This window comes from Acomys minous, assembly GCF_964271855.1.
Source record: "Acomys minous genome assembly, chromosome: 13".
Taxonomy (NCBI): domain Eukaryota; kingdom Metazoa; phylum Chordata; class Mammalia; order Rodentia; family Muridae; genus Acomys; species Acomys minous.
The window spans coordinates 34,126,900-34,143,103 of record NC_140495.1 but is presented as its reverse complement, the minus strand read 5'-3'; the positions used below and the strand labels follow the sequence as shown (position 1 = coordinate 34,143,103).

General features: G+C 43.3%; 1 protein-coding gene across 3 annotated transcripts in view; it reads right to left on the bottom strand.

Annotated features, from left to right (window-relative positions):
• The window catches only part of CEP162 (centrosomal protein 162), a 70,356-nt gene that overhangs the window by 24,384 nt on the left and 29,768 nt on the right, over positions 1-16,204 (bottom strand). For all 3 annotated transcript variants that reach the window (XM_084754947.1, XM_084754948.1, XM_084754949.1), the window contains 9 exons: positions 13,442-13,572; positions 12,934-13,161; positions 12,309-12,449; positions 10,564-10,676; positions 9,711-9,816; positions 5,632-5,758; positions 4,361-4,524; positions 3,525-3,629; positions 1,450-1,665 (listed from right to left, as the gene is read on the bottom strand). In XM_084754947.1, the coding sequence (XP_084611073.1) occupies positions 1,450-1,665; positions 3,525-3,629; positions 4,361-4,524; positions 5,632-5,758; positions 9,711-9,816; positions 10,564-10,676; positions 12,309-12,449; positions 12,934-13,161; positions 13,442-13,572 (1,331 nt within the window). The remainder of the gene's footprint in view (positions 1-1,449; positions 1,666-3,524; positions 3,630-4,360; positions 4,525-5,631; positions 5,759-9,710; positions 9,817-10,563; positions 10,677-12,308; positions 12,450-12,933; positions 13,162-13,441; positions 13,573-16,204) is intronic.

Here is a 16,204-nt window from a genome sequence, read left to right as displayed (position 1 = left end):
ATAACAGTTTATTCTACTTGGTGTCAGGTACTTATGTCTGCTCATTTATGGATATTTACTGAGCTACAGCGTCATACCAGGCACTGGGTTGGTTCTAATCATGTGCAGCTGTGAGGGGGGAAGAGTAACACGGCATCTGCCATGTCCTACGACACGTGCAGTGAAGACATAGGTCAGGCGCTGAGGCAGCGCAGACTGCTGGAGACCTGAGGAAGGTGGGAAGCCTGCATGGAGTCAGCACCCCTGCATTTGGTCTCGATGGATGAGGAAAATATGGGGTAAGCAGATAGATACAGAGCATCTAGGAGCAGGGTGCACAGAGGTTTCCGAATGTTTCTGTCTATTGAAAGCAAAAACTGAAAGGAGGAAGCGGAAGGCAGTGTGAGGAAGGGCGGGGTGGATGGGCTAGGGGAACTGTAAGGTAAGGGAAGTACACACACAGACACAGGGCCATCGGCTAGCGTTCATACTTTGAGTCTCTAGCTGTTCAGTGAACTTTAACAGTAATTATTTAGTTGAGTGCTTGTGCCATATATACTTAGGTATGTATGGTAGGATGACACTTAATTCTCTTGTACTAATAATTAGTGGTTGATTGATTAAAACATTAGTTTGGATATTTCATGTAATCCCACAGAAGTTGCTCAAGAGGTATTGATATACATGGAAGTGCATGGTGGCTGGGCTGTGGCTCAGTGGCAGAGGACCTGACTAGTACACACAAAGCCCTGAATCTAACCCCAGAACCACCACATGGGGGCATATAGAATACAGAGATAACAGCTGGGACAAGAAGAACCTGATGGAGCTAGAGTGAATGCTAAAAAAACAAAACAAAACAAAACAAAACAAGAAGGCACTAACCAGAGCCGGGTGCAGCAGGCTCGCAGAGTGGCCCTAAAGCAATTTGAAGACTGGCGCCCACACACTGCAGCAAACCTGCCTTCGCCAAGCCAGGCTGCAGGGGAAGGGGGCAGCTGATGTGCCAGTCCTGGTCCATCCTTGGTCTGTTTTGGTACTTACATTTTTATTCATTTTTGTTCCACAGAAGAATGGAAAATGCAGGAAGAAAGGAATCCCCAGGCAAGGATGCTCTTCAGTAGCCTGTCCCACCTTCAGGGCGGGTGCCTCTGCTTTGTCTCCTCCCTGACCCACACCCCTGACTAGATGAGCTTCAGGGGACACTTCAACAATGACAGTGCTTTCTCTCCTTTGCTTCGGAACATACGTGCAGAGGTGTTTACATCTACTTTTCCTCTGACTCTAATACCGACAGGGGTGCACAAAGATATCTTGTGCCTGACTGCTCTGTCTGAAACAGAGAAGAGCTGCTGGTGTAGCTCAGGAAGGCACGCCGGACCTAGACCCTTCTTATATGGAATCACACTGGCAGACAAAGGTGCTCAGAGCGGTCTGCTACTGTGAGGGCTGGAAACCACCTACACATACCTTCATCTTCTGAAACTGCTGTTCCATGGTGCGAAGGCTCTTCTTTGCTTCTTCATCTTTGCCCTCCAGATCAGCTTCTAGCTTTTTTATCCTTCTTTCCATAAACTCCACTGTGTTTCTATCTACTGAATCACCACCAGCTGCTGAGGCAGCCAGTATCAAAGCAGGTAAGGAGTTGGGGTACCTTCTCTTTAGAATCCCTTCCATTTCTTTAACCTATGGAAGATGGGTTAAACGTATATACATTGAGCTGGGTGTGGTGGTGCACGCTTGTAATCCCAGCACTCAGGGAGGCAGAGGCAGGTGGATCGCTGTGAGTTCGAGGCCAGCCTGGTCTACAAAGTGAGTCCAGGATAGCCAAGGCTACACAGTGAAACCCTGTCTCAAGGAAGACCAAGTGTGTGTGTGTGTGTGTACACAAATATACGCCATGCTGAAGCAGTTTAATATCTAACATTAGATTATGCTACGCCACGCTGAAGCAGTTTAATATCTAACCTTAGATTATGCTACGGCACTCATGTCAAGGGTGTTAACAGCCTATCTCTATGCTGAATCAGAGGCACAGGAGTGCAGTCATTTCTAAAGATCATCCTCTAGCATCTAACCAGCCTGCTCAAATGGCAGAGATCATCTTACAGCTGCTCAAAGCACGCTCAAAGCTTTCCTATTCTATTTGTCATAGCCAGTGTGGAGTAGAGCGCTCTTGTTTTTCCCCACTGGCCCCGCCATGTGACAGCACTCCTAATACATGCTGGCTGAGACCGTACTGATACACACAGACACAGAGCTTGCTAAGCACCTGCCTGTCTAGGACATCAGGCCCTCCCTGCCAGACACTTAACACTACCCTTTAAAGGAAAAAATTACGAGTCTGGGTGTTTTGTTTGAGCACTGCATGCATGCACTGCCCATGGGGCCAGCAGAAGGCATTGTGTCTTCTGTCAAGAGCTGCCACGTGGGTACTGGAAACCGAACCTGAGTCCTGTGCAAAAGCAGTCAGTGCTGAACCACAGAGCCATCTCTCCCTTTGTCTCTGTCCCCTCACTGTCCTGGAAGCGGCTTTCTACACTTGTCAACATAAACCTTAAACCCTGAAGACAATCAGGGCGCAAGCCTGTACCACACTCACTGTAAAACAGCTCTACCTCTTCAACCAGATCACCAAGTCATACCTCTTAGTACCAGAGAAGGTCCTGTGACAGTAACAAAGTTGAGTTTTTAGTTTCCCCCCTCATAAAACCACTGAGCTCTGTGGTGACCTCACAGGCTGGGGTTTGTGATGAAATAATAGTTGTCTGTTTAAGAACCAGAAGGTGATTACACATGTCCTGCTCCCTCATCGAAGGCTGGAAAACTGTGCTTTAGTAGTTAGCTATGAATATAGATGCTACACAGAATGTTTTAAAAATAGAAGGAAAATTGTCTGTATTTATCGAAAACTACTTCAAGAGGAAATTGTTTATCTTAGAAGCTTCACAGTAAGAGTTTAATCGTCTCGCTGCTGCCCCGACCATGAAGTGAATACTGTGATGGCAGCATGGCAAGGCTCGGCCTGATGGCTGGGGACTGGAAACTGGATGCTCTTCATGCAGGGTGTGTGCATTGTTCCTAAGTATTAGCAACATATTCCCAATTCTACCATCTTCCTGTACCCCCACCTATTTTCTTTTTGGCATGGGGAGAGGGGAGAGTCAGGATATGGGCTAACTCTCTTCTACACAAAGGAGAAAGGATTCTGTTATGTGTCCTCAGTTTCCCCTGAATTCCTGGCATCTAGTGATCCTGCCGCCTCAGCCTCCCAAGAACTAAAAATACCAATGCTTCAAATTTCTGCCTCTGTCTTCCTAGATGTGTACTAGTGCTGGAAGGCAAAAGGCTCTCTCCTCAGTAGGTCTCCATCCTCCGACTGAGAGCATCAGTCCAGCACTCTGCACGTGTGAGCCCTGGGTTATGCAACCTCCTGCACACTTTGTAAGGATTTCACAAATAATTATGTCTTGTGGGAAATCCTGACACAAAACACTCTGTATACATTAAAAGTGCTTCAACACAAACTCATCTGTAATGCCTACCTGCCGCTCGAGATCCTGAATTCTTTTGGCATCAAGAGCCCTCTCCTTTGAGCGTAACTTCTGCTGAGTAGCTGGGCTCCCACACTCAGTTTTCAGTTTTTCAATCTGTCCACAAAGGAAAAATGTAGCAAGACAAGACGTGTATTTACACAATAGAAAAGCATCGAAGGTGGGGAGATAATGTTAGTTCACTGATTAACTCCATAACAGACACTGATTGGGCTGTTCCATTTTCCCAAGTGTCCTTGAGGTACAGCACTGGCTGCAGGGGACGCAGGCAAACAAGAGAAGCCGGGTCCTGGAACTTGTAGAAAGAGATGGTTGATAAGCTAACCAAGAGAGTGAGCAAGGGACGGAGCTCAGGTACAGAAAGGTATGTGAAAGGAACAGAGAAAAAGAAAAGGGCAGGGGTGCGGGAGGGGTGTTTCTAAGAGTGGAAACTTCAGCTGAGGAAGAGGGAAAGTGGAATGTGAAAAATCAAGGACACCGAGGAGCGAGCGAAATGAGCCTGGAGCGGCTGTGTGGCCAGAAGGAGTCAACTCACTGAGTGGCACGCAGCGGGTGCTGAGGCAGGCCCTGCGGGTCAGGCCATATGGTACCTATACTCTGTGACAAGACTAGTCTCAAACTCAAAACTCAAAGCAAACCCAAACTAGCTATAAATACAGATGCTAGGAGTAAGGGGTTTGGAGCTGGAGATAGCAACGGCAGAGCGAGTTCAAGGCCCTGGCTTCAGCTCCAGCACAGGAGACACGCACACAGGCAGCGAGGGAGGAGGAACAGGATGCTGTACAGGCGCAGTACTATACTGCAAGCACGCTCACGTACAGACGTACCTGCGCCTTCAGCTTCTCGCTTTCCTCAGTGGCCTCCCTGAGCCGGGCTGCGTCTTTATCCAGAAGCTCCTGATTTTCGGCATACCACTGTAACCGCTTTTGTAGGCGACTGACCTCTTGCTTATGTGTTTCTTCTAAAATCTTTATTTCATACAATTTTTCACCTACACCATAAAATAACTCAGTAACATCACAGTATTTAAAAAAAATGGAAATAACAAAATTCTAATTATTTAAACAAAAAACAACGTCTATCTAGTGAAAGCCTTATGAGGAAACAAGGCGCATAAACAAATGATGTACAGATCAGTGTCTGGTCGAATCTTTTAGTAATAGAGACAAGAGATTGTGCTCATAACGTAACTCTACTTCATAGGAGGACAGCTATCCACAAGTGTCTCCCACTGACTTATTATTAAAGTCAAGTTCTTTTCAGGGAGAAAGAATCGATTCCTTATAATAAAAATAAGGAATGTCTATAGTTAAAAATATATATGGCATACATTTCCAAGTGTATTATTTTAGGTATTACAACAAATTTACATGAAAAAGGATTTTGAACTTTTAAAAATAGGTTTTAAAGATAGCCTTTCCTCTTGTACTTTAGGGATAAGAAATGACCCATTTCCGCAGAAGCACTTAGGAATGGGCTCTCTGCACAGCATATGGGGAAGCTGAAGGTACAGTCGATAGAACACTGCCGTCTCTGCCCTTGCCAGCCTGTGCTCTGCTGCCCCACCATCCACCCAGCAATCTGCTGACAGCACGGCCGAGCCTCCCTCCACTCCTTTACTTCCAGATCTCACTGCCAGGGCCCGGCTCAAACTCCACGCTCCTGCAACACTCTTGTGTTTGTTTGTACGCCCCCACCCCATTAAGTTCTGTTCAGTCATTCTTTCTTCTGGAATTTTTCCTGGTCGGTACTATGCCGTATTTCTTCTAATTTTCTAGAAAATAATACAGTGTTGTGTTCACACGGCAAGTACTTCAGGGCATGTTTGTTTCTGCTGCTCAGGAAGCTCTCAGCCAGGCTGAGACAACAGTCCTCTAAATGACTCAACACAAAGCTACGAACTCAATTCATGTCCAATTTTCTTTTGATGTTGCAATTCTTGTTAAAAATAAGAAGTATACACCATTTTATCGCTAGTTTAAAAATGTTGCAAGCATTACAAGTTATTTACAGGGCAAGTATTTTAATGATACCATTTTGTTTCTATTACTTGAACTCATGGTTAGAACAGAACGGACAGGGTCTCGGCTGCGCTTACCTGTGGCATAAGCGATCTGATCTTTGGCTTGGTCCCTCTCTTTCCTCATTTTCTCCAGGTCCACTTCAAGAGCTTGTTTGTCTTGCTTCAGTCTTTTGACGTCTTCCATCAGATGGCTTTTCTCTTTCTTGACATTTGAAGGAACATAAAAGTAGGTAACTTCCAAACCAATAAATAAATCATGGGGTATTCTCTCCTTCACACAGCCCACCAAAAGTCCTGTCACAAACATTTCCTAAATTTCAGGTCACATTTTATCTTAAAGGGACAGAGGGTGCTCTACTCCTGAACCACATCTCTAGTACTGGCTCCAGTCTTGCCAGCATCCCATTGGAGATCCCACTGTCATCCTAACGTGTTCTTTTTCTGATGCACCGATGGTCAGTAACCCCTGTGCCTGGGCTGCTCCGATAGCTTCATATCTAAGTTAGTATCGCTCCCTCTCGGCCCTGCGTCCTGTTCTCATAGCAGCTAGCGGCATTAGCCCCACTCCTCCAGCCGAGCCCTCTGGTGGTTCTTCTCTTAGGGTGAACCTCAAATCCTTAACGCTGACTTTCAGTGTCATAACTCGGCCATGACTGGGACCGAGCACACTACTAGAAACCTCCTGTTCCACTTCAGCCAAGATGCCTCTTTGCTGTTCTCTGAATGCCCCACGCCTAGAGCACTCCTACTTCAAGGCTCTGCACATCCTTCTGCCAGACAGCTCGCCAGCTTGCGCTTCATTTCACAACAGCTCAAAAGAAGACCCAGGAAGATGGTGCCTGACCACTTTCCCTGAAATCGCAAGCTTTCTCCTCAGCACTCATCATACCTGACCCATTACCTATTAACCTAAAAGGAGAATTCTAATCTTATTTTTTGACGACTTTTTTTTTTTTTTTTTAAAGACAGGTTCTTATATGTAAGTAAGCCTGGCTGACCTGGAATTCGCTGGGTAGATCAGGTTGGTCTCCAACTCATAGCAACCCACCTGCCTCTGCCTTCCAGTTGCTGAGATTAAGGTTATGTGTCAGCATGCCTGGCTTATTTTGATAACTCTTGTATCATAATTACGTAAAAAGGTTGGACGTTAAAATAAAACTTAGGGACTGAAGAGATGGCTCACTTGTTGCTCTCCCAGAGGACCTAGGCTTAAGTCCCAGCACTCACAGGGTAGCTCACAACTACGTGTAACTCTAGTTCCGCTGGAGCTGATGGCTTCTGGCCTCCAGAGGCACCAGGCATATGTGTAGCACGTAGACATACACCCAGACCAAGCACTCACGCACATACGAATAACTTAAAAAACTAAGCAAATCCCCCAAGCCCCCTGACCTCCACACTACTGTCAACACTTGGGCTTTGCCCACTGCTCAGGTCTGCAAACCCCCATGAATCTGAAAAGCTTCTGTAGGACAAAGGAAACCATCAAAAGGACAAAACAGCAGCCTAGAGAATTGGAAAAGTTTTTCACCAACTCCACAGCTGACAGAGGGCTGATATCCAAAATATATAAAGAATTCAAGAAACAAGACATTAACAAATAAACCAACTAAAAAATGGGGTACAGCCGGGCGTGGTGGCGCACGCTTTTAATCCCAGCACTCAGGAGGCAGAGGCAGGCAGATTGCTGTGAGCTCGAGGCCAGCCTGGTCTACAAAGTGAGTCCAGGACAGCCAAAGTTAACACAAGAGAAATCCTGTCTTAAAACAAACAAACAAACAAACAAACAAACAAACAACGCCCCCTAAAACTCCAAACCCCAAAACTTCTCTCAGCCCCCCAAAAGGAGGGGTATAGATATAAACAGAATTCTTGACAGAGGAATCTGTAATGGCTGAGAAGCTCTTACACAAAATGTTCAACATCCTTAGCCTCTAGGGAAATGCAAATCAAAACAACTTTGGAATTCTATTTTGCACCCATCAGAATGGCTAAGATCAAAAACTCAAAATGGCAGCTCATGATGGCGAGGATGAGGAGCAAGTGGAACACGTCTCCATTGCTGGTAGTAGTGCAAACTTGTATGACTGCTTTGGAAATCAATTTGGCAGTTTCTCAGAAAACTGGGAATAGTGCTACCTCAAGACACAGCCATACCACTCCTGAGAATATATCCAAAAGATGCTCCACCACACAATAAGGACACTTGCTCATCTATGTCCATAGGAGCTTTATTCGTAACAGCCAGAAACTGGAAACAACCCAGATGTTTCTCAACCAAAGAACGGATAAAGACATTGTGGCACATTTACACAATGGAGTATTACTCAGCCTTAAAAACAATGACATCATGAAATTTGCAGGCAAATGAATGGAACTAGAAAAGATCATAATAAGTGAAATAACCAAGGCCCAGAAAGACAAATATGGTATGTCTTCACTTATAAGTGGACATTGCTGAGAAAGTACAGGGTAACCATGCTACAATCCACAGACCTAAAGAAGTTAGGTAACAAGGCACAAGGGGATGGCCGAATCACACTGAGAAGGGGAAATAGAACAGACACGGGAGCGTGGATGGAGGGTGCAGACTGGGGTGTGGAGTGTGGGGCGTGTGGATGGGAACAGGAGTGATCAGGTGTTAGGAGGATGGACAACTGGATGGGGGATGGGTGCACCTCTGGGATGAGCTAGAAACTAGGACAATGGAAACTCCTAAAAATCTACGAGGTGACCTTAGCTGAGACTCCTAGCAATGTGGGATACGGAGCCTGAACTGTCCATCTCCTGCAACGAGGCAAGACTGCCAATGGAGGGACTGGGGCACCAACCCGGACACAAAACCTCAGACCCACAATTTGTCCAACCTACCAGATGTGTAGGGGTGAAAGATGGAGAAGAATTCTGAGGGACGGGCCAGTCGATGACTGGTCCAGTTTGAGACTCATGCCGTGAGAGGACGCTCACCCCTGATACTATTAATGCTATTCTGCTATCCTTGCAGGCAGGAGCCTAGCATAACTGCCATCAGGGAGCCTTCCCCCAGCAACTGATGGAAACGTATGCAGAGACTCAAAGCCAAACATTAGTTGGAGGTTGGGGAACCCTGTGCAAGAGGGGAGGAAGGATTGAAGGAGTGAGAGGGGGTCAAGAAAACCTACAGAATCAACTAACCTGGGCCGATGGGGGCTCACAGAGACTGAGCCGCCAACCAGAGAGCATGCAAGGGATGGACCTAGGTCCTCTCCGCATTTGCAGCAGTTATGCAGCTACTCTTCATGTGGGATTCCTATAACGGGAGCGGGGGCTGCCTCTGCTGCTTGTGTTTGGATCCCTTTCTCCTAACTGTGCTGCCTCATCTAGCCTCAATAGGAGAAGATGAGCCTAGTCTTACTGCAAAGAAGAGTGGATTGTGGGGGAAGGGAAGGTGAGAGGGAAGGACTGGGAAGGGAAGGGAAGAGGGAGGGACATCAGCAACCAGCATGTAAAGAAATAACAAAGAAAAAAGCCAACTAACAAACAAAAAGGTTACTAACTTAAAGGTAACTGTACCTCCATACTGTTTTCCTATTTTAGCATATGGTGTATGTACTACAATGAAGAATTTGCTTTTTAAAAATATTTATTTTTATTATTTTAATTATGTGTATAAGCATGTGTGCGTACATGTATGCACACGTGTGTGCACATGAGTGAAGGTGCCCTTGGATGGCAGAGGCATTGGATCCCCTGAAACCGGAGTTAGAGGTGACTGTGAACTGCCTGAAGTGGGTACTGAGGACTGAACTTGGGTCTTCGGCAAGAGTAGTGCATGTTCTTTACCAGCAGCTGGGCCATCTTTTCAGCCCTGGGACCTTATGTGAAATAAAGTCTACTTGTGCCCCAAACGCAATGCCTCTGATATGGCTCCGTGTGATGAATGCCTGAGGAGAGGCTGTCCTGTAGAGGAGGGGCCATTTAAACCAGCTGCCAAGGTTTTCTGTACATTAAATCACATAAATACTAAATGCTAATCCTAGATGCTTCTTAATATTTTCAAATAATATAATTCAATATATTATATATTTTTATTAAAAACAGATTTTTTTTACACATCCTGAAATGTTTATGATAACTTTATTAACCATAATAGTTAAAATTCTTATTAAACTTACCTGTGCTGCCCGTAATTCGGCTAGAAGATCTGTGAAACTCTGCGCTTGGGTAGGTTCTGCATTTTCAACTGCTTGGGACAGAAAACGATTTTTGTGCATCTGTTCTCTGGTTTTGAAAATAAAAAAATATTTTTTTTCAGAGGAAAGATAACAGGTCACCAAGAAGAGACTCGATACCCTATGAGCATATAAAGGGGGAGGAGGTCCCCCTCAGTCACAGTCATAGGGGAGGGGAATAAGGGGAAAATGGGAGGGAGAGAGGAATGGGAGGATACAAGGGATGGGATAACAATTGAGATATAATATGAATAAATTAATAAAATATTAAAAAAAATTTTAAAACAAAGTACTCTTTTTAATATAATATTCTAGTGAATTCAAACTATATAAATCACCAGATATGTTAAAGAGAAGTAGACTTGAGGGAAATGCTTATACTTTTCACTTTAGAAGAATGAATGATTTATGTTTTCAGTTTTTTTTTAATGTTCAGTTTCTTAAAAGCAACATTAATCTCACATATGGATATATTGAGGATACTGGAGTATAAATTAACTATCCATTACTATGATTTACTAAAAGAAAAGTCCTCTGAATATGTAATGTAAGAATTATGAGTTCGAGGCCAGCCTGGTCTACAAAGAGAGTCCAGGACAGCCAAGGCTACACAGAGAGACCCCGTCTCAAAAAAAAAAAAAAATTATAAAACTGGAAGTCAGTGTTTAAAAGAAAATAGATACATAAAAAAATATTTACAATTTCTAAAAAAAAAAAACCCACATTCTTAATATGGTAACAGCAAAGCTCAGAAATAGCTAAGTGTATTTAAGTGGAAAAATTTCAAAAAACTTACTTTAAGGAAGCTAACTCACTAAGTAAATTCTGATTTTCCTTAAACATCCGCTCTTCGTTTTTCTTATTTTGTTCCTGGAGCTCTTTTACTTGATTATACAACCTTTCATTTTCCTTTTTAAAAACAGAAAACATGAATTTTATTTAAAAATTAGCAGTACCTTAAAACATAAAATGGAGTGTTAGTAGATAAATCACTTAAGTGGTCTTTAATATTTCATGTTTTTAATTTTATAAATTTAAAACCCTTTTCATACATCTTCTATTATCTTAGAAGGCAACTTATCTAGACTCAACTCTTCTTGAAATGTTTACTTGAGAAAAAGCTAGTTGCAACATTCCCCCAAAGTGAAGAGTCTAATGTCAGTGTAATAAACTGAACTTCATCAGTGTAAACGGAAAAGGGACGGTGAAGATAGAGTCAACACAGCCTAACACCTCTGTGGTGGGCTAGGGCTGAGAAAGGCAGTGGGACTATCTATCCAATTCTGGTTTGGACCAGAAGGGGAAAATCAGAAGTAGAGGATGATGCCAGGAGGCTGGCCTCTAACAGTGAGATAGTTACATGTGGAACACACGAATCTGTGATTGCATGTTTTAACTTACGATTCCTCCTTTTTATCGACAATTTGCTGACAACTAAGCAGTTTTGAGGTGGTAGCAAAAACTATGGATTATCTCAGGATGTGTGGGCTAGTGCCTGGCAGATGGCACACCAACACGCACAGAGGTTGCACATTGTCTTCTGAGGGGACAGCTGACATACTTAAGGGTCTGTGAAATCTTTAAAATCCCTCTCTGCATGGCAAGGTGCAACAGTGGACGAAGACTCTGAATGGATCTCACTAAACTGAGGGCAGCGTGTGCTGCGCAAACATTCAGAGCCACCAGTGTGAAATGCTTTCTCTGAGTCCTCTCTGGTTGGTAAGGAACATTCAGAGCTCAGACTATGACTGTAAAGGAAAATTTAATAAGGTGGATGACACAAGAGGAGAAATAGGACAAAAAGTGAGGCAGGCAGAGAAGGAAGTTAAGTCTTAAACCTGTCCAGGCTTATACACATCAGAAATACTTGCTGCCATAAACGAATAGCTCATACTAAATTTTAAAAAGTTCATCCTTGGGGCATGAGCACTTGAGTGCAGATTGATAATGCTGAAAATAATAGTCAAAACCTATTACAAACGCTGTACAAAGCTAAGGAAAACACGCTCACTTAGAAAGAACACGGCTATTAAAATAGCATGCAAACATTTCTGATTGGCTACTGTGTGCCAGGTTATGAGGCTGGCCTGTAGTGTTTTACTTTGACTTCCACTATTACCTTATTGTCTTATTCTCCTTACTCATAAGGGTGAGCGGGTTTGCACATGGCTTCACAGCAGATATTAAAGACTTTAGCCAGCCCTCACTTAAATGCAGAACTGATGCTCTCAGCTACTTTACTTTAATAAGAAACGGGCAGCTCAACTGGGCACAACGCTGCATGTCTGCACCCAGCATTTGGGAGGTGGGTCACAACCTTGAGGCCCACCTGGACTAGACAGTGAGTCCCAGAGCACAGAAGAGAGGACAAGAGGGAAGGGGGAGGGGAGGGGAAAAGGTGGGTGTTGGGGGAGGACACCAGTCAATGATTGCCTTACTTGCATCTGCATGTCACGTGAGCACAGCAGTATTTTAATATACCTGATTTTTATAATTAAAGGAGCAAAACCAGAGTTGTCATAGGCTGAAGCACTGTCACACCTGTTGATATCCTTGAAGAAGTGTCTCTTGCTCTTGTATCTCTTTTTGGATTTGTTTCAGTTTTTCTCCGGTGATGGGATCAGATATTTCTCCAAACTGTAGCCACTTCTGTTTTCTGCTTGTCTCTTCAAAGCTACTTAACTTGAAGAAAACAGAGAAATTGTTTTATTTGCAGGAGGACATGAAGAAAGAAGTGAGGGAGATAAAGAGGATTTTTAGAGCCAAACAACCTCTATTACTGAGCATTCTGGGAAGTGCTGTGACTACCGTCTAGTCAGCACAGAGATTTTCTGGTAAGAGAAAGGACTCAGGAATACCATGGTGACGCACTTTGCCTCTCCACCTTCTGCTGCTCGGCTTGCTAAAACTCCCACTTCTCTGAGGGTCATAATGAACTCATTGATGTGTTTTTAAAAGAAAAGCTGACACAGGAAGATCATCAAAATGAGCCAGTTTTGCTTTTCTCCATGATCCAATTCACTCTTTTGTAATGAGAGAAGCAAGAACGAAGTCTGTATTTTATGTGGCAAAGCTCCAGGCTCCAAGGATGACAAGGAGTTTAATAGGAAGCATTTTTTTTTCTTGTTATAAATAAAAAGGAAAGCCAGAGGAGTGTGTCTGGTACCTTGGCCTGAAGAATGTAGTTTTCTTGGTTCAGTCTGAAGAGCTCCCTCTCCTGCTGCCTCCTTAGGGTTTCCATTGTGCCCTCCAGCTCCTTCTCCTTTTCTGAGAATGCGATTTTAATCTGCTCAATTAGCGCTTGTGCACCCCTCCACTTTTCCTCTGCTTCCTGAGCTCTTTTCAACATTAGTAATTCTTTCTCTCTGTTTCCACCATAGGATCCTGTAGGCTCCTTTCAAAAAGAAGTATTGCTTCATTACACTAGTTGTACGTTTAAGGCTAGAACACAGCGTAGCGATGACATGGTTAGTGATGCCCCACCACAAGGAGAGCAGTAAGAATGATGTGAATAAGGAAAAGAAATTCCATATTTTGTGTATATTAATCAACATCAACTGTGATATTTTCTACATACACTATGCAATTAACACATAACATAACTTTATAATCTAGTTTTCAAATGATTTTAAGACATAAAAGTTATAAATATTAAGATGAGCTTCAATACCTACAGTCTGAAACTGAACAAAGGAATCATCTGGGGGGTCTTCAGGCCTCTTAGGTGTAGCTAGGCTACCTTCACTTTGGGGGGATGGTTTATTCAAAGCTGCAGGCTTGATGAGTTTTGTTCCAGACAATATTTCTAAATATTGCAGACAACAGAAGAAAGCATCACAAAGTAAGGTTGAAGGTGCATTCGGCAATGGTGGACAATAAATACGAGGACAGCAGCAATGTGAAGGTGAAATGGTGATGGCCACACAGGCTGAGGCGCCACACAACACGGTCCTTTCACTGGTCACCGTATCCCCAGCAGCCACCCCCAGTCCACATCTACTTTTAACCCTGGACACTTGAAATGACAGATGGAGCTAAATCAATGTGAGGAGACTGAAGCAGGGTAACTTCAGGGCTTTATCACTGTAAACAACTCACTCTCTAAGATGGCCACAGTAAGGATATCCACCTGACGGACCAGAAAGAACAGCTGCTTTCTTTCCTTGAGCACTCTTTGACACTCAACGTGTGACAGGGCGCTGCAGCATTAATGGAGCAGTTTACACTGCGGAGGGTATCATAACAGCTCACCTAAGTTTGATTTCAAAGCTTAATAGTACTGCTATGATTCAAAAGCAGCATTTAGAAAATTAGAAAGGAATGTGACTAATCTATATTTTGGTCTAATTTTCTGCTTTCACAATAAATTCTAAACCTCCAAATACAGAAATAACTCTCCAGCACACTATCCAGTTAGCAATAAGCAATGTATGGGAGATGCCTCGATGGGATCCTAATGCCCACTTTCAAACGTGACAGGCTCTGATCACTCCATGAGCATTATCCAGCTGCCTTAGAGGTTAATAGGCAACTTTAGATTTTGTATTCTTACAGTGATTTCCTCAAGATCTAACTGCTTAAATATAGTTTTTTTTTAAATTCAAAATAGTACCATGTGTTAGGTGCTAAAAGAAGAAATAATTCAACACTGCCTCATAGGAAGACTTCATTTCTATCTTTTTTGTAGGTGTGTAAAGGTTTTCCTGATGGTCATCATTGTATTTAGCGTGTTTCATGTATGTTTCTAAAGACATTTTTTAAGCATTCATAAAAAAAATTTAGTCATTGCAGATGCAACATGTGCTACCTTTCAGTCACTGTCAAGTCACACCATGACCAAGGGTGAGGTGTGTCCTGACCGCACATGATTACCAGACAGCTGAAAACATGTGGTCTTGTGTGCGTAAGTCTAGCCTGCCAGTCTTTTTACAACAGAATCTTCCATTCCTGAATCTTTTTTTCCATGTATGTAAGTATTTGTGGAATGTATAGCTGTGTTTGTGTCTGGGGCCCAAGGAGGTCAGTGGGGGACACTGACTCCTCTGGTACTAGAGTTCCAGACAGTTGTGAGCCATTGTGTGGGTGCTGGCAACCGAGCAGGATTTTCTGCTTAGCTGAGACATCTAGCTAGAATTTGCGCCTTACTTAAGAAAAATTTCCTAATATAAAATTCAAACAGCAAAACACTGCAGAATTAGAACCCTAAAGCTCTCTTTGAAGAAAGAATGCATTAATAACATTCAATTTAAAAGGGCTAAAATAATTCCATATTGGAATTGGAGCCACTTTAGGTAAGAGACTTTCAATTTCCCTAATGACCAGAAGCATGAACTAATCTAAACTGAGGGAGATACGGTGGCAAGAGAGAATAAATATACCTTGAAAACAGAAAGCCACCAGTTGGGTGGCCTGGGAAAGGGAATATATCACTTCACGTTTCCTGGGAGGGAAGGAAGTGATTGGCAATTCATAAAACTGAAAGTGAAGCCAGGAAACATCAGTAGGGCTTTAGCACCCTCTGAAACAGTGGTTCTCAGCTTGTTCTTCTAAGCCAAGGACACTACCCTCCCCACTGACGGATACCTAATTCTGTCCTGGGCGTCTGTGTGCTTATTAGCTCAACATAACCATCTCCTCAAACCATATACAAATTGCGGTGGCCACAGTATCTAGTCAAAAGATGGAAACAAACGTTCCTAGGTAAGTGTTATAGGCAGGAAATTTTAATGAAAACACTAACGGTATGGCTGTTCTACTGTCATGCCACTTCACGGTTCAGTGGTTATGAGCATGTATTTTTCTTGCAGAGACCTAAGTTTGCTCCCCTAAACCCATGTTAGATGCCTCACAATCACTTGTAACTGCAACTTTTGAGGACCTGATGCCTCTAGCCTCCATGGGTACTTGTACTCACATGCACCCCCCCAATTAAACACAATAAAAATAAATCTTAAAACAAGACAGAAGTCAGCCTGGATTCTGCAACAGGAAAGAAGGGATCTGGTTCCTTTCCCAGCTGTAGCTCTCAACTCCCTATCTCTGGACTCACTGTTCATCAAAGAGAAAAGACTCATTTGGTTAAGCAACAGGACTTATTTTTATTCAAACCACTGTTGATCTGAACTGCATTTGCTACACTTCCCTGCAGCAGTCTGCGTCCCTAGGAACCCAACCTCTAACAGTTAACCACTCCAAAAGAATTACAGTTCTGAGTGAATAAAGCTACTCAATAAAAAGATAGACAGATACACACAAAACATAACCAACAGCTTAAATGAGATTAAAGTAGGTCAGGGAAAGAACAGGAAGATATGGTCTGTCACTGTCACTACATTTTTAGCATACAAACGAGTGGCATGTTTTGATTCTGACAGATACAAATATTGTAAGATTTTGAAATACGGGAAAACAAGTATAGACTATTAGTTAACTTTACT